The 22,591-nt window shown below is 42.6% G+C and overlaps 1 protein-coding gene across 1 annotated transcript; it reads left to right on the forward strand.

Moving 5' to 3' along the window:
- Nucleotides 1-3,504: 3,504 nt before the first annotated feature.
- Nucleotides 3,505-22,033, forward strand: LOC115187970 (splicing factor, arginine/serine-rich 15; the record flags this gene model as incomplete). The annotated part of the gene is given in 10 exon segments (XM_029747059.1): nt 3,505-3,513; nt 3,832-3,993; nt 4,530-4,853; nt 5,279-5,379; nt 12,894-13,205; nt 13,798-13,994; nt 14,096-14,196; nt 14,412-14,525; nt 21,382-21,538; nt 21,985-22,033. Coding segments are annotated over 10 exon segments (1,526 nt in total), but the record flags the coding sequence as incomplete, so codon positions are not given.
- Nucleotides 22,034-22,591: the final 558 nt, after the last annotated feature.

Below are 22,591 nucleotides of genomic sequence, written 5' to 3' on the forward strand. Positions count from 1 at the left end.
TTTAACGAGTCGGACGGGAAGGATTTACTTCAGACGCTCGACCAAGGCCTTCATCCCCATCATCTTCATCATTTGCAGGAGAAAGAGACAGAGATATCGGGGACAAAGGTCTGGGCGCCTTGTAAGGATCCGACGCGGAGAGGGTAATCTCCCTTCACTATCGGTCCTATTAGCCAACGTACAATCAATGGATTATAAATAGACTAACTACGATCACCTATATCCTATGAACGGGACATTAAAAACTGTAATATCTTATGTCGTGGCTGAACGACAACATGAATAACATACGTTTTATGCTTTTTTGGCAGGATAGAACAGCAGCCTCTGGTAAGACGCAAGGTTGACGGACTATGTATATTTGTAAACAACAGCTGGTGCACGAAATCTAAGGAAGTCTTGAGGTTTTGCTTGCCTGAGGTAGAGTATGTCATGATAAGCTGTAGACCACACTATTTACCGAGAGAGTTTTCATCTATATTCTTCGTAGCTGTCTATTTACCACCACAAACCGATGCTGGCACTAAGACCGCACTCAATGAGCAACAGAAAAACGCTCATCCAGAGGCGGTGGCTCCTAGTGGCCGAGGACTTTAATGCAGGGAAACTTCAATCCGTTTTACCTAATTTCTACCAGCTTGTTAAACGTGCAACCAGAGGGAAAAAAAACTCTACACCACCTTTACTCCACACACAAAGATGCGTACAAAGCTCTACCTCGCCCTCCTCTAAAGCAAGAAGAGCCAGTGACTAGATCAATAAAAAAGTGGTCAGATGAAGCAGTTGCTGAGCTACAGGACTGTTTTGCTATCACAGACTGGAATATGTTCCGGGATTCTTCCAATGGCATTGAGGAGTACATCACATCAGTCACTGGCTTCATCAATAAGTGCATCAATGACGTCGTACCCACAGTGCATACCCCACCAGAAGCCATGGATTACAGGCAACATCCGCACTGAGCTAAAGGGTAGAGCTGCCACTTTCAAAGAGTGGGACTCTAACCCTGAAGCTTATAAGAAATCTCGCTATGCCCTCCGATGAACCATCAAATAGGCAAAAACGTCAATTCAGGACTAAGATTGAATCGTACTACACCGGCATAGACTGTTCTCTCTGCTACCGCATGGAAAGCGGTAGGCCAGTTGAGAACAAATTCTAATGTACAACTGCGACATGGCCAAGATAAGCAAAGCAGTGCGACACAAACAACAACACAGAGTTACACATGGAATAACAAACGTACAGTCAATAACACAATAGAAAAGTCTATATACAGTGTGTGCAAATGAAGTAAGATTAGGGAGGTAAGGCAATAAATAGGCCATAGTGGCGAAATTATTCAAATTTAGCAATTAAACACTAGAGTGATAGATGTGCAGAAGATGACAGTGTTTCCTAGCCTCAGTTCAGTGGGTAGCTGGGAAGAGGTGTCCCAGAACTTTTTGGAGTTTGTGCTACAGGATGCAAATTTTTACGCTGCTGCTACTCTCTGTTTATTATCTATGCATAGTCACTTTACCCCCACCTACATGTACATATTACCTCAATTACCTCGACTAACCGGTGTCCCCGCACATTGACTCTGTACCCACTGTATATAGCCTCGCTATTGTTATTTTTTAAAATTATTTGTTACTTATCTATTTTTTACTTAACACTTATTTTTCTTAAAACAGCATTGTTGGTTAATTAACAGCTTGTAAGTAAGCATTTCACAGTAAGGTCTACCACACCTGTTGTATTCGGCAAATGTGATTTGATTTTTATGGGGTGGTTATCTTGGGTTTGTGAAGAATCACTTAATTTTCTTAGTTATATTTTAGTCATTTAGCTCTTATCCAGAGCAGCGTACAGTAGTGAATGCATACATTTCATAAGTTTTATTTTTTGTACTGGCCCCCCGTGGGAATCGAACCCACAACCCTGGCGTTGCAAACACCATGCTCTACCAACTGAGCCACACGGGACGTGTTGTCAGCTACCCCTTGAAATCCATTTCGATCTTTATGATTAGCATCATTGAGTATCATCATTATCGCCATTCACAACTTGTGTGATACACTTGAACAGCAACCTGACACCGTTGCTCACCCCTGTGACGTGTCGTTGCAGCAATCCAGTCCTGACCTCGTCTAGTATTTCTCGCGAGAATTTAGTTCTGTGTTCCCGAGACGTGTTTCCCTCGGAAACGTTTTGGCCACACCTATTATCGACAAGCGGATAGATGGTTAGCAACGCAGGCGAATGTTTGCTACTACATCAACATAGTCAGCTAAATTAACACGTATTATTAATTTAAAACGGTCATTTTTTTTGTCGGCATATCAACATATAATTATGGATTCCGTCAACGCTTTCAACTTGGAGGTAAAAACATGAAGCTGTCGGTTAGCTACGCTACGCAGCTATTCTGCTAACTAATCTAGCTAATGTTAGCTAGTTGAATTGTCGATGTATTGGCTAAATATGTCCTAATTTAGCCAACTGTGTGTCATGTTACTAAAATGATCTAGCCCACCAGAAGGACAATGGTGTTTATGAAATGTAATAGCAAATCAAACGTTAGCTAGCTAAGCTACCCACTTTTCGACCTTCCAATCTACAACTCAAAATGACTACGCAGCTAACGATAACAATCTGAAAGCTATCATACAGAGATGATGGCGAACTTTGACCCTTCTTGTTGACCTAGGAGATGGAGTATCAACCTCATAGGTTTTCTTGCTCAACTGGTCTGCCCATTAATGTATAACCAATGCCATAAACTGATAGTGATAGTGTGAACGCTATTGCACGGCCAGTTTTCTGTTTTGTTGGGCTGATAGGGTCGGCTTGTTATCGGCAAAATACGCCAATGGTGGCTAATTTAGCTAACTAACTAGCCTTAGCTGGTTTTGTTGTAGGAAATGCAGAAACACATGGTTATGTCACTAAAAGTTTGATAATGTTAGTTGCCCAGTTGTTACTATGTAAAAAGTTAGTTATGTCTAACTGAAAAATACAACGTAACGTGAATATAACTGAAGTGTTATGGGGGTAACGTTTAACAAGCGTTATTCCGGTTAGATAGCTGTCTTCCTCTTGCAGGTGACTAGACTGTTTTTTTGTATGGTTTTTTTTGGCCTAATCCAAAATGTCAGTTTCTCCTTCACGTTGTATATGTTGTTCTGTATTTGAACCACGTGTTCAGTGTATATGCATCAGTGTTTCTCCCCCCCTGAACTTGACCTGTCTACCCTCACCCCCCTCAGTTCTGGTCTAACTGCTGATAAAAACACATGTGCATTTGGGATTTATGTGGAGTCTGGATTAGATGACCTCGTTTAGGTGCTAGCTAAAGGTACTCTCCGTTTTCCTCCTTGTCCAGTTATTCTCCATGATTGACATGAATCCTCCAATATCACGAGCAAAGATGATGTCAGTCACTAAATCGGCAATAAGGCTATCAAGGTAAGTTAGGCCAACATTAGAGTAACACGTGTGAGTGTTTCTCATTGGAAAATGAAATATGTAAAAACAATTGATGCCAAAATGTGACCTTGTTTAGATTCACACCATGAAACATTTGATCCCGTTTCCACTTCTTGTCCTCTTTCAGCTATACAAGCATGTTGTCCAGATTGTGAGAAGTTCATCAAGAATGTAAGTCATGGAAACACAACCAAGGAACTACTATAAATAGTGGGTCACTTTGCTTTCAGACAATACCAGTAGCTTTCGAAGCATATAACAAAAACAAACCTTTTTTTTTTACCCTTATTGTAATTTTGTAGACCAGTGATAATGTGGAAAGACTAGTGATAATAACTCAGTTACTTGTTACTCCAGTGTAAACCAGAACTGAAGGTTCCTGGTCTATACGTGGTGGATTCCATCGTCCGACAGTCCCGACATCAGTTTGGAGTGGATAAGGACGTCTATGGACCCAGGTTCCAGAAAAACTTCACCCCGACTTTCCAGAACCTCTACCTCTGTCCACACGATGACAAGGTGGGTTATTACTGGTAACTGTTTTTTTCCAGTGTTCCACCAAGTCAGGGATGCACGGTTTTTGTTCAAGCGATAACACACTATTCAGAGGTTAAATCATTGATGTTGTATAAAGTTAATCTGCGGTTAAATCGTGGATGATTGTATTCAATTGAATCAGCGGTTAAGTCGTGGATGTTTGTATTCAATTAATCAGTGGTTAAACAGTGGATGATTGTATTCAATTAATCAAGCGGTTAAATAGTGGATGATTGTATTGACTTAATCAGTAGTTGGGTAGGGTGGGGCTGTATTGGGTGGCGTGGGGCTGTGTGGGGGTGGGGTGGGGCTGTATTGGGTGGGGTGGGGCTGTATTGGGTGGGGTGGGGCTGTATTGGGTGGGGTGGGGCTGTATTGGGTGGCGTGGGCTGTATTGAGCTGGTTCAAAAATGAAGAGTTGAAACCTTACTCTTTCTGATATTCTTAATGGCCAACTAAAGCAGAACATAAACCTCTCATTACGGGTTGTTACTCCTCCCCTTTCTGTCTCCCTGCAGAGTAAGATCATCCGTGTTCTCAACCTGTGGCAGAAGAACGCTGTATTTGAGATGGACATCGTCCAGCCCCTGTTGGACATGGCTGCTGGCTCCTTAGTCCCTGCTCCCTCCCCCCAGGAGGACCTCCAGACCCAGCCCCAGGTGCCCAGTTCTTCCATAGCTGCAGTCCACACCCCGGTCTCCAGTTCTTCCATAGCAGAAGGCCTGCCCCAAGTCTCCAGTGCCTCCATAGCAGCAGCCCTGCCCCAGCTCCCCCCACAGCTCCAGAACCCTGAGGCCCTGGCTGCTGTGGCACAGCTTTTCCAGTCTGGACAGGGACACGAGGTGAGAGCTATTATAGAATGAAAGTATGCATCACAATACCAGGTCAGCCATGATGAGTGCACCCATAGAGATCCTGTATTCTGTTTCCTACTTCTATGAGTGTACCCATGAGTTTACCTGTCAAATTGCCATGGTCAGTGGTTCTATTCCAGTTATACTCATTCTAAGTATTTTGTTATAGTTACACTATTACACACTACTAGCTCATATACCCCAGAACAACATGACTGTGACAGAAATTCACCATTGCTCTTTCTTGACCAATCCATTTGTCTGTTTACTGTAAACTAGTTAATTCTTCTGAAAAAAAAGTTATATACCAGCCCAATAAAAGGATAAATGCGTAGTATCTTGCTTGTCACCAAGGTAGTAACTGATTGGGTGGATTAAGTGTAATTCTGCTGTATTCCTTCCTGTCTGTCCAGCTTCAGAAGATCCTCCAGAGGTTCCAGCCAGGGCAACAGACTCCACCTATGGTTCACAACACCATGGCTGACCAGAACCACTCACAGATGGTCCAAGGCCAGCATAATACACACCATCCACTGTTGAACACACACCAGACACATCCTGAGCAGAAGAATTCACTAGCTAAGGTAATGAAGTTTTGTACTTTAGGCACATTTTTGACCAACAGACAATTTCAGAGGCCTAATCTAACAGGACAGCTTTTGATTCCTGATTTATTAGGATCGCAATTAGCGACAGCTAGTCTTACTGGGGTCCAACACATAATACAATAGTTTTTTTGTATGTCACATATTACATTTATTTCAAGCCCTTTTTACATTAGTAGATGTCACAAAGTGCTGTACAGAAACCCAGCCTAAAATCCCAAACAGCAAGCAATGCAAATGTAGAAACATGGTGGCTAGGAAAAACTCCCTATAAAGGCAGGAACCTAGGAAGAAACCTAGAGGGGAACCAGGCTGAGAAAGGTGACCAGCCCTCTGTCTGTGCCGGGTGGAGATTATAACGGAACATGGCCATTAAGGCCCAAGCGTTCATAGATGACCAGCAGGGTCAAATAATAATCACAGTGGTTGTTGAGGGTGCCACATGTCAGTACCTCACAAGTAAATGTCAGTTGTCTTTTCATAGCTGAGCATTCAGAGGTCGAGACAGCAGGTGCGCTAGAGAGAGAGTTGAAAACAGCAGGTCCGGGACAAGCTAGCACGTCCGGTGAACATGTCAGGGTTCCATATCAGCAAGCAGTACATCCAGGTTGGACTGAGTACAGCCAGGTTGGACTGAGTACAGCCAGGTTGGACTGAGTACAGCCAGGTTGGACTGAGTACAGCCAGGTTGGACTGAGTACAGCCAGGTGGGACTGAGTACAGCCAGGTGGGACTGAGTACAGCCAGGTGGGACTGAGTACAGCCAGGTGGGACTGAGTACAGCCAGGTGGGACTGAGTACAGCCAGGTGGGACTGAGTACAGCCAGGTGGGACTGAGTACAGCCAGGTGGGACTGAGGCATGGTCCTAGTGGAGGGGAGAGAGCGAGAGAGAGAGAAAGAATTAGAGGGAGCATACTTAAATTCACACAGGACACCAGATAAGACAGGAGAATTACACCAGATATAACAGACTGACCCTAGCCCCCCGGCAACATAGATACTGGAGACTGGGTGGGGGGGGGGGGGGGTTGGGGACACTATGGCCCTGTCCGACCATACCCCCGGACAGGGCCAACCAGGCAGGATATAACCCCACCCACTTTGCTAAAGCACAGCCCCCACACCACTAGAGGGATATGAACAGACCACCAACTTACTCCCCCGAGACAAGGCTGAGTATAGCCCACAAAGATCTCCTCCACCGCACAAGCCTGCGCAAGACCAGACAGGAAGATCATGTCAGTGATTCGACCCATTCAAGTGATGCATGGACGGCATGGCAGAGCACCAGTAAGCCGGTGACTCAGCCCCTGTAATAGGATCAAGGCAGAGAATCCCAGTGGAGAGAGTGGAGGCCGGCCAGGCATTCACAGCAAGGGCGGTTCTTAGCTCCAGTGCCTTGCCGTTCACCTTTACACTCCTGGGCCAGACTACACTCAATCATATGACCTACTGAAGAGATGAGTCTTCAGTAAAGACTTAAAGGTTGAGATTGAGTCTGCGTCGCTTCACATGGATAGGCAGGACCATTCCAGTAAAAATATAGCGCTATAGACGAAAGCCCGGCTTCCAGCTGTTTGCCTAGAAATTCTAGGGACAGTAAGGAGGCCTGCGTCTTGTGACCGTAGCGTACGTGTAGGTATGTACGGCAGGGACCAAATTGGAGAGAGGGTAGGAGCAAGCAAAGCCCACGGAATGCTTTGTAGGTTAGCAGTAAAACCTCGATCAGCCCTAGCCTTAACAGGAAGCCAGTGTAGAGTGGCTAGCACTGGAGTAATATGATCACATTTTAGGTTCTAGTCAAGATTCTAGCAGCCATGTTTAGCACTGACTGAAGTTTAGTTAGTGCTTTAGCCGGAGAGTAGAGCATTGCAGTAGTCTAATCTAGAAGTGACAAAAGCATGGATTAGCTTTTCTGCATAATTTTATGACAAAGTTTCACATTTTTAATTGTTATGAGAGGGAAATATTATGTCCTGGCTGTGTTTCGTCAAACGAGAGATCAGGATCCAGATTAACGCTGATGTCCTTCAATTTTATTTGAGACGATTGTACAACCATCAAGATTAATTGTCATATCATACAGCAGATCTCTTTGTTTCTTGTTACCTAGAACTAAATGTTTGGTCTGATTTTAAAAGTAAACATTCGCCTCGCTTCACTTCCTTACGTCTGAAACTCAGGCTTCCAGGGGGGGTAATTTTGGGGCTTCACTGTGTTTCATTGAAATGTACAGCGGTGTGTCGTCCGCATAGCAGTGAAAAGTTGACATTGTGTTTCCCGAATGACATCACCAAGAGGTAAAATATATAGTGAAAACAATAGTGGTCCTAAAACGGAACTTGAGGAACAGCAAAACTTAAAATTGATTTGTCAGAGGACAAATCACCCACAGAGACGAACTGATACCTTTCCGACAGATAAGATCTAATCCAGGCAAGAACTTGTCCGTGTTGACCAGTTGGGGTTTCCAATCTCTCCAAAAGATTGTGGTGATCGATGGTGTCAAAAGCAGCACTAAGGTCTAGGAGGACAGATGCAGAGGCTTGGTCCTGACGCCATTAACCTCTCTAGTGGGAGGTGTGACGAAATCGTCCCACACTATTCAACAGCCAGTGAGATATCAGAGCGCCAAATTTAAAACCACAAAATGTCATAATTCAAAGTTATCAAACATAGGACTATTTTACACCATTTTATAGATACACTTCTCCTGAATCGAACCACGTTGTCCAATTTCCAAAACGCTTTACAGCGAAAGCAAAACATTAGATTATGTTAGGAGAGTACATAGACACAAATAACCACACAGCCATTTCCAAGCAACTAGCATGCATCACAAATAACCCAAAACACAGCTAAATGCAGCACTAACCTTTGATGAGCTTTCATCAGATGACACTCCTAGGACATTATGTTATACAATACATGCATGTTTTGTTCCATCAACTTCATATTATAGTCAAAAAACAGCATTTTACATCGGCGTGTGACGTTCAGAGAGATATTTGCCTCCAACACTTCCGGTGAATCAGCGCTACAATTTACAAAAAATAATCGTCATAAACGTTGATAAAATATTAAACTGTCATTCAAAGAATTATAGATGAACATCTCCTTTATGCTAACGCTGTGAAAGATTTCAAAAATAACTTTACTGGGAAAGCACATTTTGCAATAATCTGAGTACTGCGCTCAGAAAAATACACTAGACAATACAGATAGCCGCCATTTTGGAGTCATCTAAAATCATAAATTGCATTAGAAATATTCGCTTACCTTTGATCTTCAATCAGAAGGCACTTCCAGGAATCCCAAGTCCACAATAAATGTTGTTTTGTTCGATAAACTCCGTAATTCAATGTCCAAATAGCTCCTTGTTGTTCACCGGCGTTCAGTTCAGCTACTCCAAATGTAGGAAGCTCGCCGGGAAAAAAAATCTATTTACGTTCGTTCAAACATGTCAAACGTTGTAAAGCATCAATCTTTAGGGCCTTTTGAACGCGAAACTTCAGTAATATTCCAACCGGACAGTTCCTGTGTCTTGAAAAACGTTTTGGAACACAGATCACTTCTCACATGAACGCGCGCCAATGAACTGATGGGTCTACAACTTCCCAGCCTTCTTGTTCGGTCTCTGTTCATCATTAGACGCCTCAAACAACTTTCTAAAGACTGTTGACATCTAGTGGAAGCCTTAGGAACTGCAAAATGAACCCTAACTCACTGTGTGTTCCATTGGCAATGACTTGAAAGGACTACAAGCACCAGAATGATCACTTCCTGGTTAGATTCTTCTCAGATTTTTGCCTGCCATATGAGTTCTGTTATACTCAGACATCATTCAAACAGTTTTAGAAACTTCAGTGTTTTCTATCCAAATGTACTAATAATATGCATATTCCAGTTCCTGGGCCCGAGTAGTAGGCCGTTTAATTTGGGTACGTTTTTCATCCGGCCGTGAAAATACTGCCCCCTACCCTAGAGAGGTTAACCTGTTGTGGTATAGGGGGCAGTATTTTCACGGCCGGATAAAAAACGTACCCGATTTAATCTGGTTACTACTCCTGTCCAGAAACTAGAATATGCATATAATTAGTAGATTTGGATAGAAAACACTGAAGTTTCTAAAACTGTTTGGATGGTGTCTGTGAGGTATAACAGAACTCATATGGCAGGCCAAAACCTGAGAAGATTCCATACAGGAAGTGCCCTGTCTGACAATTTGTTGTCCTTCTGTTGCATCTCTATCGAAAATACAGCTACTGTGCTGTAACGTGACACTTTCTAAGGCTTCCATTGGCTCTCTAAAGCCGGCAGAAAGTGGAATGGGGTGTCTGCTGTCTCTGGGCAAAGTACAGCAGCAGAGTTTGTGAGTGGTCAGCCTGGGGACAGTGAGACTGAGATGTGCGTTCACGAGACTTCTCCATGTTTTTCTTTCTCTCTCTGAATAAATACAACGTTGCCTGGTTGGAATATTATCGCTATTTTACGAGAAACCGCTGATTTTAAACAGCATTTGACATGCTTCTAAGTACGGTAATGGAATATTTTGAAATGTTTTGTCACTAAATGCGCTCACGCGTTACCCTTCGGATAGTGACCAGAACGCACGAACAAAACAGCGGTATTTGGATATAACTATGGATTATTTGGAACCAAAACATTTGTTGTTGAAGTAGAAGTCCTGGGAGTGCAGTCTGACGAAGAACAGCAAAGGTAATCCAATTTTTCTAATAGTAATTCTGAGTTTAGGTTGCCCCAAACTTGGTGGGTGTCAAATTAGCTAGCCGTGATGGCCGAGCTATGTACTCAGAATATTGCAAAATGTGCTTTCGCCGAAAAGCTATTTTAAAATCGGACATAGCGTTTGCATAAAGGAGGTCTGTATCTATAATTCTTAAAATAATTTATGTATTTTGTCAACGTTTATCGTGAGTAATTTAGTAAATTCACCGGAAGTTTTCGGTGGGTATGCTAGGTCTGAACATCACATGTTAATGTAAAAAGCTGTTTTTTGATATAAATATGAACTTGATTGAACAAAACATGCATGTATTGTATAACATAATGTCCTAGGAGTGTCATCTCATGAAGATCATCAAAGGTTAGTGCTGCATTTAGCTGTGTTTTGGGTATTTGTGATGCATGCTAGTTGCTTGGAAATGGCTGTGTGGTTTTTTGTGTCTATGTACTCTCCTAACATAATCTAATGTTTTGCTTTCGCTGTAAAGCCTTTTGGAAATCGGACAACGTGGTTCGATTCAGGAGAAGTGTATCTATAAAATGGTATAAAATAGTCCTATGTTTGAGAACTTTGACATTTTGTGGTTTTAAATTTGCCGCTCTGATTTGTCACTGGCTGTTGAATAGTGTGGGACGATTTCGTCCCACCTCCCCTAGAGAGGTTAAACGGTTATTTACCACTTTAACTGGTGCAGTCTCTGTGCTATAATGGGGTCTAAAATCAGACTGGAACTTTTCAAATACATTATTTGTCTTCAGGGAGACGGTGAGTTGCTGCGCAACACCCTTTTCCCCCAAAACTGAGGAATGGGATATTCAATAAAGGCTGATTTTTATATTTTTTTTTAACATTTTCTGGTTCAAGGTTTGGCTTTTTCAAGAGAGGCTTTATTACTGGCACTTCTTTAGTGAGTTTGGTACACCTGGAGGATAGGGAGATGTTTTTTATGTTCAACATAGTAGGACCAAGTACAGGAAGTAGCTGTTTCAGTAGTTGGAATAGGGTCCAGTATACAGCTTGACGGTTTAGAGGTCATGACTGTGTTGAGACAAAGGATTTAAAAAAACTTGCCTCCGTTGATCCGAGGTCCTGGCAGTTCTGACTCGGTACAACTGAGATTTGGAGAAATACTCCTCATAGAGGAGTCCGTAATTTTCTTTCTAATGATCGTTCTCTTTTCGTCGATGAATTCATCACTGCTGAAGTGAAAGCTCTCTTGGGGAATGCTGCTTTTTAGTTAGCTTTGCGACAGTATCGATAATAAATGTTGTATTGTTCTTATTCTCCTCAATTAGGTTTGGAAAAATAGGATGATCGAACAGCGGTGAGGACTCTTCGATATTGCACGGTATTGTCTTTCCAAGCTTGTCGGTTGACTTCCAGTTTGGTGGAACTCCATTTCGGTTCCAATTTTCTGGAGGCTTGCTTCAGGACTCTGGTATTTTCTGTATACCAGGGAGCTAGTTTCTTATGACAAATGTTTTTTGTTTTAAGGGTGCGATTGCATCTTGGGTATTACGCAAGGTTAAATTTAGATCCTCAGGTGGTTAACCGATTTTTGTACTCCTGCGACCTTGGGTAGGTGGAGGGAGAAAGGAAGGGCATCTAGGAATTTTGGGTTGTCTGAGCATTTATAGCACGGCTTTTGATGATCCTTGGTTGGGGTCTGAGCAGAATATTTGTTGAGATTACAAACGTAATAAAATGGTGTCCGATTAGTCCAGGATTATGAGGAAAAACATTAATATCCGCAATATTTTTTTCCACGGGACAAAACTAGATCCAGAGTATGACTGGCAGTGAGTAGGTCCGGAGACATGTTGGACAAAACCCACTGAGTCGATGATGGCTCCGAAAGCCTTTTGGAGTGGGTCTGTGGACTTTTCCATGTGAACATTGATGTTACCAAAAATGTGAATATTATCTGCCTTGACTACAAGATCCGATAAGCATTCAGGGAACTCAGTGAGGAACGCTGTATACGACCCAAGAGGCCTGTAAACAGTAGCTAAAAAACGTGATCGAGTAGGCTGCATAGATTTCATGACTAGAAGCTCAAAAGACGAAAACACATACCTTTTGTAATTTTGAAATTTGTTGTAAACGTTAGCAACACCTCCACCTGTGCGGGATGCGTGGGGGATATGGTCACTAGTGTAAACAGGAGAAAAGGCCTCCAGAGGTTTCAACCCCCCCCATCCCTATGGTTCCCAACACCACGGCTGACCAGACATTACAATTTGCATACATTTAAAAACATTAACGTGTAGTGTGTGTATGTGAATCTGTCAGTTACACATACATGTCAGTACATACACACAAGTAGGTCACATGGGGGAGAGGCGTTGTGCTGTGGTTTTCTTGAAGCCTCCCTGAGAGGGATGGTCAGACACAGATATTACGTCTAGTGTGATTTTTATGGATGTTTTAAGTAAATCATTGTGGATGTGTAGCTAAATTATGCTCTTCTAGTTGTTATGGATGTGGAGCTAAATTATGCTCTTCTCGTTGGTATGGATGTGGAGCTAAATTATGCTCTTCTCGTTGTTATGGATGTGGAGCTAAATTATGCTCTTCTCGTTGGTATGGATGTGGTGCTAAATTATGCTATGCTCGTTGTTATGGATGTGGAGCTAAATTATGCTCTTCTCGTTGTTATGGATGTCGATCTTCAGAAACTCCTGGACCGTTTTGATTATCGACGAACCAGAAGAAGTAAAGAGAGAGGAGATGAATCCCCTTGTTCCAGGGAACCAGTACGACAGCCATTTTCCTGGTCAGATGCAGCCCAACGTGGAGCAACCGTTTCAGGGCCAGCCTGGGAGACAGCAGACACCTGGTGGAGGATACCCTGGTCTGAACAAGGGCTACAGCCAGAGCCAGCACACTGACCAGGGAAACTCCAGAGAAAGAGAAGATCCGTCTGGGAGGAGGGAGGGGAGGCAGCGTGGTCACGGCAGGAGGTCACGCTCCAGGTCTGGCTCTCGGTAAGAAGCTGCCTATTGTTGATATTAGTTGGTAATGTTTAGGAGACCTCTAATGGAATCCTGTTTGTTCCCACCTTTTAGCTTGGCGTTTAGTCCGCCGTATTGCTGTTTTTAGCTTGGCTTTTAGTCTGCCGTATTGCGGTTTTGAGCCTGGCTTTTAGTCCACCGTTTTGAGCTTGGCTTTTAGTCCACTGTTTTGAGTCTGGCTTTTAGTCTGCCGTATTGCTGTTTTGAGCCTGGCTTTTAGTCTGCCGTATTGCGGTTTTGAGCCTGGCTTTTAGTCCGCCGTTTTGAGCCTGGCTTTTAGTCCGGCGTTTTGAGCTTGACATTTAATCCGCCGTTTTGAGCCTGATTGCTTTAGTTCTCTCCAACCCTGTTCCTGGAGAGCTACCCTCATGTAGGTTTTCATTCCAACCCCAGTTGTAACAAACCTGATTCAGCTTATCAACCAGGTAATTATTAGAATCAGGTGCGTTTGATTAGGGTTAAAGTGAAAACTTACAGGACGGTAGCTCTTCAGGAACAGGGTTGGAGAGCCCTGATTTTAGTGTGTTGTGATTTTAAAAGCATTTTTAAGATTTGATTTCTCCAGTTCTCCCAGGAGAAAGAGGTCCAGATCTGGTTCTCCCTCCCGGAAGCCCCGACACTCTTCACAGCGCTCTGGGTCCCGCTCCAGGGAAAGTCGCTGGAACTCCCCTCGCTCCCGCTCGCAGGAGAGGAAGGAGAGAGAGAAGGACAAAGACCGTAGACAGAAAGGTCTGCCCAGCATCAAGAGCCAGACGCTCAGTGGTACGTACTGTCAGATACACAAGGGCTGCGTCCCAAAATGGCACCCTATTCCCTACTATATTTGACCAGGGCCCATATCGAATGTTTCCCTCGTTGTGTAGTTTGCACCACGACTCTGTGGGTGGGCCAGCTAGACAAGAAGACTTCTCAGCAGGACGTCATGTGTTTACTAGAGGAGTTTGGGCAGATAGACTCCATCAATGTAAGTATGAAGCTGACACTGATCTACTCGATGGCAACCTATTCCCTTTTCTAGTGCACTACTTTTCACTGGAGCCACATCAGAAATAGTCTAATAACAGAGCGCTCTATATAGGACGTAGGAGGGGAGATTGACCCTGAAAAATACACTAGGCTGTTGTGAAAGGGAACAATTTAGGAGCTAATACCAACCTTCTCTATCCCTCTCCCCTCCAGATGATCCCTCCTCGGGGCTGTGCCTACATAGTAATGGTCCACAGGCAGGATGCCTACAGAGCTCTACACAAACTCGGCAGAGGATCCTTCAAGGTCAACCAGAAAGCCATCAAGGTACTTTTTGATTTGTGTTAACTAGTATGGGCTATGTGGGACGGTAGCGTCCCACCTGCGGGACACAGCCAGTGAAATAGCAGGGCGGCACATTCAAAACAGCAAAAATCTCATAATTCAAATTTCTCAAACATACAACTATTTTACACCATTTTAAAGATACACTTCTTAATCTAACCACGTTGTCCGATTTCAAAAAGGCTTTACGGCGAAAGCAAAACATTAGATTATGTTAGGACAGTGCCTAAAAAATAAAAGCCACACAGCCATTTTCCAAGCAAGGACAGGCGTCACAAAAACCAGAAATACAGCTAAAATGAAGCACTAACCTTTGATCTTCGTCAGATGGCACTCATAGGACTTCATGTTACACAATATGTTTTGCTCGATAAAGTTCATATTTATATCCAAAAACCCCATTTTACATTGGCCCGTAATGTTCAGAAATGCTTTCCCTCCGAAAACTTCCGGTGATTGAGCACATCAATTTATAGAAATACTCATCATAAACGTTGATAAAATATTAAACTGTTATTCAAAGAATTATAGATAAACATCTCCTTAATGCAACCGCTGTGACAGATTTCAAAAAGCTTCACAGGGAAAGCACACTTTGCAATAATCTGAGTACAGCGTTCAAAAAACATCAGGCAATACAGATACCCGCCATTTTGGAGTAATCTAAAATCATAAATAGCATTATAAATATTCCCTTACCTTTGATGATCTTCATCAGAATGCACTCCTAGGAATCCCAGGTCCACAAATGTTGTTTTGTTCGATAAAGTCCATCATTTATGACCTTTTTTGTTAGCGCGTTCAGTAAGCTACTCCAAATGTAGGAAGCGCGCAGAAAATTTCATGACAAAGTAAAAAAAGTTATATTTACGTTCGTAGAAACATGTAAAACGATGTATAGCATCAATCTTTAGGGCCTTTTAACATAAATCTTCAATAATATTCCAACCGGACGATTCAAATGTCTTCAAAAATGTAATGGAACACAGCTACCTCTCACGTGAACGCGCGCAACTGAGGCCATGTCATTCTCTCGGTCATCAGACTCCAGGAGGTCTTGTTCGCTCTCTGTTCACTGCAAAAGCCTGAAACAACGTTCTAAAGACTGTTGACATCTAGTGGAAGCCTTAGGAAGTGCAAAATGAACCCTAAGTCATTGTATACTGAATAGGCCCAGTCTTGAAAAACTACAAACCACTTCCTGGTTGGATTTTTTTCTCAGGTTTTTGCCTGCCATATGAGTTCTGTTATACTCACAGACATCAAACAGTTTTAGAAATTTCAGAGTGTTTTCTATCCAAATCTACTAATAATATGCATATCCTACGTTCTGAGCCCGAGTAGTAGGCAGTTTAATTTGGGCACGTCATTCATCTCGAATTTCCGAATACTGCACCCTGTCACTAAAAAGTTAAACCAACTCTTTTTATAATGTGGTAAAATTATTCTGATCAAAGGAGAGACTGTTAAACAAAACAGCTAAACTTTATTATTTAATTACTGCAGTCATGGAGGTTGTCAACGACCCCACCCATAGGTTATTTGTTGAGAACCCAACCAGCAGGGATAAGCCACAGCTGTTTTAGCAAAGTCCATCCTCCTGGATGTTCATGACAAATCACAGATGAGAGAATTTATACAAAGGTACATTTTGCACTCATGCAACAGACATCAATATTTACATGGCGCCAAATATCTATTACTGCTTGCTTATATAGGAATACTAATGCAACGTAGACACTAGGTCCTTTCCTTAAATAAACTGGAGATGGAGTCTCCCTGGCACCGACAGACAGGCACACAGACACTAATCATGGAATGGAATGTTGTCTTATCACCAAGCCATCGTAAATCTACTGTCAACGTTAAATCTGAGGCTTCTCTCTTCACACAGAAACATGAGTTCTAAACTCTCTGTTGAATCTAAGAAAAACAGTCAGTGTAACTTCTAATATAGGATTACATTCTAATATTTTGGGGCGTCAGGTAGCCTAGTGGTTAGAGGGAGGGAGGCAGACAGCCTGGTGGTTAGAGGGGGGTAGGCCTGGTGATCTTCGTCAGATGGCACTGGTGGTTAGAGCGTTGGGCTAGTAACGGAAAGGTTGCTGAATCGAATCTCTGAGCCAACAAGGTAAAAATCTGTTGTTCTACAAGGCAGTTAACCCACTGTTCCCCGGATTGCCGTCATTGTAAATAAGAATTTTATAAGCAACATCTCAAGACATCAGTCAGGAAGTTAAAGCTTGGTCGCAAATGCGTCTTCCAAATGGACAATGACCCCAAGCATACTTCCAAAGTTGTGGCAAAATGGCTTAAGGACAACAAAGTCAAGGTATTGGAGTGGCCATCACAAAGCCCTGACGTCAATCCTATAGAAAATTTGTGGGTAGAACTGAAAAGGCGTGCGAGCAAGGAGGCCTACAAACCTGACTCAGTTACGTCAGCTCTGTCATGAGGAATGGGCCAACTTATTGTGGGACACTTGTGGAAGGCTACCTGAAACATTTGACCCAAGTTAAACAATTTCCATGTCTGTAGCTTTTGAGGTGTGGTAACACTTTGTTGCTTTTATGGATTTTGTCTTGTTGCTTTTTGTCCTATGTTGCTCTGTCTGCATGCCATGTCTTGCTTGTCCTATGTTGCTCTGGGGTGCTCACTGCTCATTGATTGTCTGTATTGTAATTGTTTTTAATAATCTGCCCAGGGACTGCTTTTGAAGATTAGCCGGTTGGCTAAAACTGGCACTTTAACTGAAAGGTTGATTAATGTGCACTATCCCTGTAAAAAAAATAAACTCTAAATCAATTTAAAGGCAATGCTACCAAATACTAATTGTAAACTTCTGACCCACTGGGAATGTGATGAAAGAAATAAAAGCTGAAATAAATCATTTACTCTACTATTATTCTGACATTTCACATTCTTAAAAGAAAGTGGTGATTGTAACTGACCTAAAACAGGGCATTTCTACTAGGATTAAATGTCAGGAATTGTGAAAAACTAAGTTTATATGTACTTGGCTAAGGTGTATGTAAACTTCCGACTTCAACTGTGTGTGTGTTTTAGTCAAGCAGTAATAATCTCAGTCGACCAATAGCCTAACGACCAAACAGTCGACCATTCAACTAATTGGGGTCAGCCCTAAGAACATCAATGTTCTTAGGGCTGAAAAGTGAGATTTGGAGAGTGAACCTGGAAACTCAATTTGGGGGGGGGGGGGGGGGGAATTTACCAAAATATATCAGATTTTATATGGCCCTACAACTGTAGACTGACAGATCAAAATCGCTAACAATAAACACCCTTTTGAGATTGCGCAAAGGTAAATGTTTCCCTCCAAACAATCCAGTGTAAATCTGATTTTGTCAAGTTTAAAATCAGATTTAAAGTTTAAAATGGTTCATTATAAGATACTTGATCAGCCCGCTTTCCCAGGATTCTTTTCATTCTGGGCAGTTAACACCGGCCCACTGGCAAATGTACCTGAAAGCCCGGCAAGGGCATGCTAATTTTAAAATATGTCTTCATTATTAGCGTGTTTCTGTATGGAATGCAGGTACATTAGGGCACATGGGTCAGATCATTATCGGCGTGAAAAAAATTGGTACGATCAAATCGTGCTGGTGCCATCAACTGAAAAAATGATATTTTGTTGTTTAGTGTCTAATGGTCTCTATAGAGCCCTGTTGGTTTAGTGTATAACCTAAATATATTGTGTTTATGTAGGTTGGTCTCTATATAGCCCTGTTTAGTGTCTAACCTATATATTGTGTTTATGTAGGTTGGTCTCTAGAGCCCTGTTGGTTTAGTGTATAACCTAAATATATTGTGTTTATGTAGGTTGGTCTCTATAGAGCCCTGTTTAGTGTCTAACCTAAATATATTGTGTTTATGTAGGTTGGTCTCTATAGAGCCTTGTTGGTTTAGTGTCTAACCTAAATATATATATATATATTGTGTTTATGTAGGTTGGTCTCTATAGAGCCCTGTTGGTTTAGTGTATAACCTAAATATATTGTTTATGTAGGTTGGTCTCTATATAGCCCTGTTTAGTGTCTAACCTAAATATAATATATATAATATATATATATATATATATAATATATTATATATATATATTATATATAATTGTGTTTATGTAGGTTGGTCTCCATAGAGCCCTGTTTAGTGTCTAACCTAAATATTTGTGTTTATGTAGATTGCGCAGGCTTTGAACAAGGTTTTAGAGGCAACTAGTGTTTCCATGATACCATAATTTTGACTTTGATGCCAGGTTTAGTATCACGATGCGCGATACCAAAACGATACCACAGCAACAAAGAAACAACACATTATCTAAAGACACTGAATAACCACTGGGCTTTACATTGAACAATATGTACGACTAAAATAACAAATTCTTTCAAAAATGAAACGCCCTGTTAAATTATAGAAGAACCTTACATTTTCCTGATGCAAAACCATATCTGAGACTCAGAGCACTACATGGCCAAAAGTATCTGCTCATTGAGCATCTCATTGCAATGTCATGGGCATTAATATGGAGTTGGTCCCCCTTGCTGCTATAACAGCCTCCAGTCTTCTGGGAAGGCTTTCCACTAGATGTAGGATGATTGCATTCAGCCACGAGCATTAGTGAGGTCGGGCACTGATGTTGGGCGATTAGGCCTGGCTTGCAGTCAGCGTTCCAATTCATCCCAAAGGTGTTTGATTTGGTTGAGATCAGGGCTCTGCGCAGGCCAGTCAAGTTCTGCCACACCGATCTCGACAAACAGCTTCTGTATGATCTCACTTTGTGCATGGGTGTATTGTCATGCTGAAACATGAAAGGGCAAAAACTGTTGCCACAAGATGGAAGCACAGAATCCTCTAGAATGTCATTGTATGCTGTAGCCTAGCCCGAAACACGGAAAAAAGCCCCACACCATTATTCCTCCTCCACCAAACTTTACGGTTAGCACTATGCTTTGGGGCAGGTAGTGTTCTCCTGGCATCCTCCAAACACAGATTTGTCTGTCGGACTGCCAAATGGAGAACGCGTTTCCACCGCTCCATAGTCCAATGGCGGTGAGCTTTACACCACTCCAGCCGATGCTTGGCATTGCGGATGGTGATCTTAAGCTTGTGTGTGCGGCTGCTCGGCCATGGAAACCCATTTCGTAAAGCTCCCGACGAACAGTTATTGCGCTGACGTTGCTTCCAGATGCAGTTTGGAACTCGTTAGTTAGTGTTGCAACCGGTGACAGACGATTTCTTCCCATGCTTCTGCACTCTGTGTCCTGTTCTGAGCTTGTGTGGCCTACCACTTTGCAGCTTAGCCGTTGTTGCTCCTAGACGTTTCCACTTCACAATAACAGCACTTACAGTCAACCGGGGTAGCTCTAGCAGGCAGAAATCTGACGAACTGACTTGTTGGAAAGGTGGCATCCTATGACGGTGCCACGTTGAAAGTCACTGGGCTCTTCAGTACGGGCCAATGTCTATGGAGATTGCATGGCTGTGTGCTCGATTTAATACACCTGTCAGCACGGGTGTGGCTGAAATAGCCATCCACTCATTTGAAAGGGTGTCAACATACTTTTGGCCATGTAGTGTATCAGCGTTCATTTACTGAACTCTGGACATAATGTTGGGTTAAATGACATTCATTATACATTGGTGTATTAATGTGTTAAATTAATAGTTTACTTCCAAAACAACAAACACTTTGAAAGCTAGTTTCTGAAGCTTCTATATTGCAATAGTCTACACACCATAGAAATACAATGGATTTTTCCAGAGTGCATTTCAACTCCCATGGTGCAATGCTCCGCCCAGGCTACTGCTAGCAAGCCCAGACAAACGCAAAGTAGTCTTAATATATTGTCATATATATATATATATATATATATTGAGTGCATTTCACGTTTACTTTTGGGTTGTGTAATCCTATTATAATGCTCACATGAATGTCATGCTGAATATATGTTCATGTCATTGTCACTCAAATTATTCCATTTTTGTGGGGAGCTAAAACCTCCCATGCACTACTTTAACACCTTTTGCTTAGTAGTTTCTGTGTGCTGACCCTCATCTCCTCTGTAAGTAAAGTATTACTTTGCTTCTGGAGCCAGTTGTCAACAAGCTGCGGGCGTGGAGGTATGGTGTTTTCCTTAGAAGAAGCCATGCTGTCGGCATTCTCTCTCCTCTCACTTGCTTATCAAATGTGGCTCGCACTGTGTCATCTAAATGCACAAGTAGCCTGGCTAGCTTACTACCGCCCCCCTTGAGAAGACAAGTAGCCTGGCTAGGTTACTACCGCCCCCTAGAGAAGACAAGTAGCCTGGCTAGCTTACTACCGCCCCCTAGAGAAGACAAGTAGCCTGGCTAGCTTACTACCGCCCCCCTTGAGAAGACAAGTAGCCTGGCTAGCTTACTACCGCCCCCTAGAGAAGACAAGTAGCCTGGCTAGCTTACTACCGCCCCTAGAGAAGACAAGTAGCCTGGCTAGCTTACTACCGCCCCCTAGAGAAGACAAGTAGCCTGGCTAGCTTACTACCGCCCCCCTAGAGAAGACAAGTAGCCTGGCTAGCTTACTACCGCCCCCGAGAAGACAAGTAGCCTGGCTAGCTTACTACCGCCCCCTAGAGAAGATTCATACAAATTACTAGACAGACTGGTTCCTATCAATCCGTACATGATGTGAGACACATTTGACAGAAAGTACTGAAAGTAACAATCTTTCTTTTTGTCATGTTCTAGTATCGAAAAAGTACAGCACTTTCGGTATACAAGGCAGCACAGTTATTTAAAACACTTCTTTTACTTAATAACTTAAGCATATTGTATTTTTGTGTAGATTGCATGGGCCTTGAACAAGGGTATAAAGGCGACCCATAAGAAGTTCTGGGACGTGGAGCGAGGCGTCACCTACATCCCCTGGAGCAAGGTGAAGATGGAGGAGCTGGATGGGTATAGGGAGGGAGGCATGCTGGATGCAGAAACACTCTGTCCAGGTAAACATCTGACTTCTGTCTTCTTCAACAGCAACACTGTCTGCTTTGGGTGAATCTCAATTGTCTTCCTTGATTCCTCACCTCCTCTCTCCTCGCCTCCTTCTCAAAATGCGTTGGAGGAGAAGGTTTCTGGTTCCTCTCCTCAGACCTCCTCCAATGCACTTTGAAGAAGGATGTGTGTAAAGAGGGTGTGAGGAATTAAGGAATTGAGATTCACCCTCTGTCTAGATGTGGAATTATTGTGGCCTGGAGTCTTTCTTGAACTCGCAACTTGACTCGTAAAAACCTGGCTTTTAACTTTTCCAAGTTAGGTCAAGTGGTCGGAAGAAATTGTTGCCTAAGTCAGAAGTATTGGACATAGTTAAGTTATATCTATCTCCACATTGCTGGTGTAGCTAGCCTGTTTAAGTGTATTATTATTCCTGATTGATTGGTCTGTTTGTCAGAGTGGGGAGATGAGGTGAAGGAGCTGACTAAACCAGGAGGACTGAACAACGGAGGAGGAGTGGACGACATGGAGACAGAGGGAGCTGCCACCGCTCACGTACAGGTAACACCCCTACAGGGGACCCAATGAAACACACCACAGACAGCAGGGACCCTATGAAACACACTAGTCTGGGTCTTCTGTCTCACCATAGTATCTCACCATCTTATTTCTTGGGAAACAGAGTTTATCCTGAGGTTTTGTGCCTTAGTTGTCAGGTTTCAGTTTTTTTTTATTTTTTATTAAAACTGCACGTTTTTCAGTATTGGTATAGGAATGCATACACGTTTCCTCAACACAAATGCAACAATGTGAGAAAGTGGATTAATAAAAAACGATTTTTATTAGTATCATGGCATGGTTGACTAGTATTTCACAGGTATTCACTCACCTCAGTACATCACCTATATAAAACTAAGGTCAGCCACCAGTCTGAATGCAATGATCCAGTTTCTGCCTACATGACACCTTTTTGCTGAGTTTCACAATACTCCCCAATAAATGAAAAGGCAACTTTACTCGTCAATACTTGTCTTTTCACTTGTCTAATCAAAAAGGTGCCTTCC

This window comes from Salmo trutta, unplaced genomic scaffold (assembly GCF_901001165.1).
Source record: "Salmo trutta unplaced genomic scaffold, fSalTru1.1, whole genome shotgun sequence".
NCBI lineage: Eukaryota > Metazoa > Chordata > Actinopteri > Salmoniformes > Salmonidae > Salmo > Salmo trutta.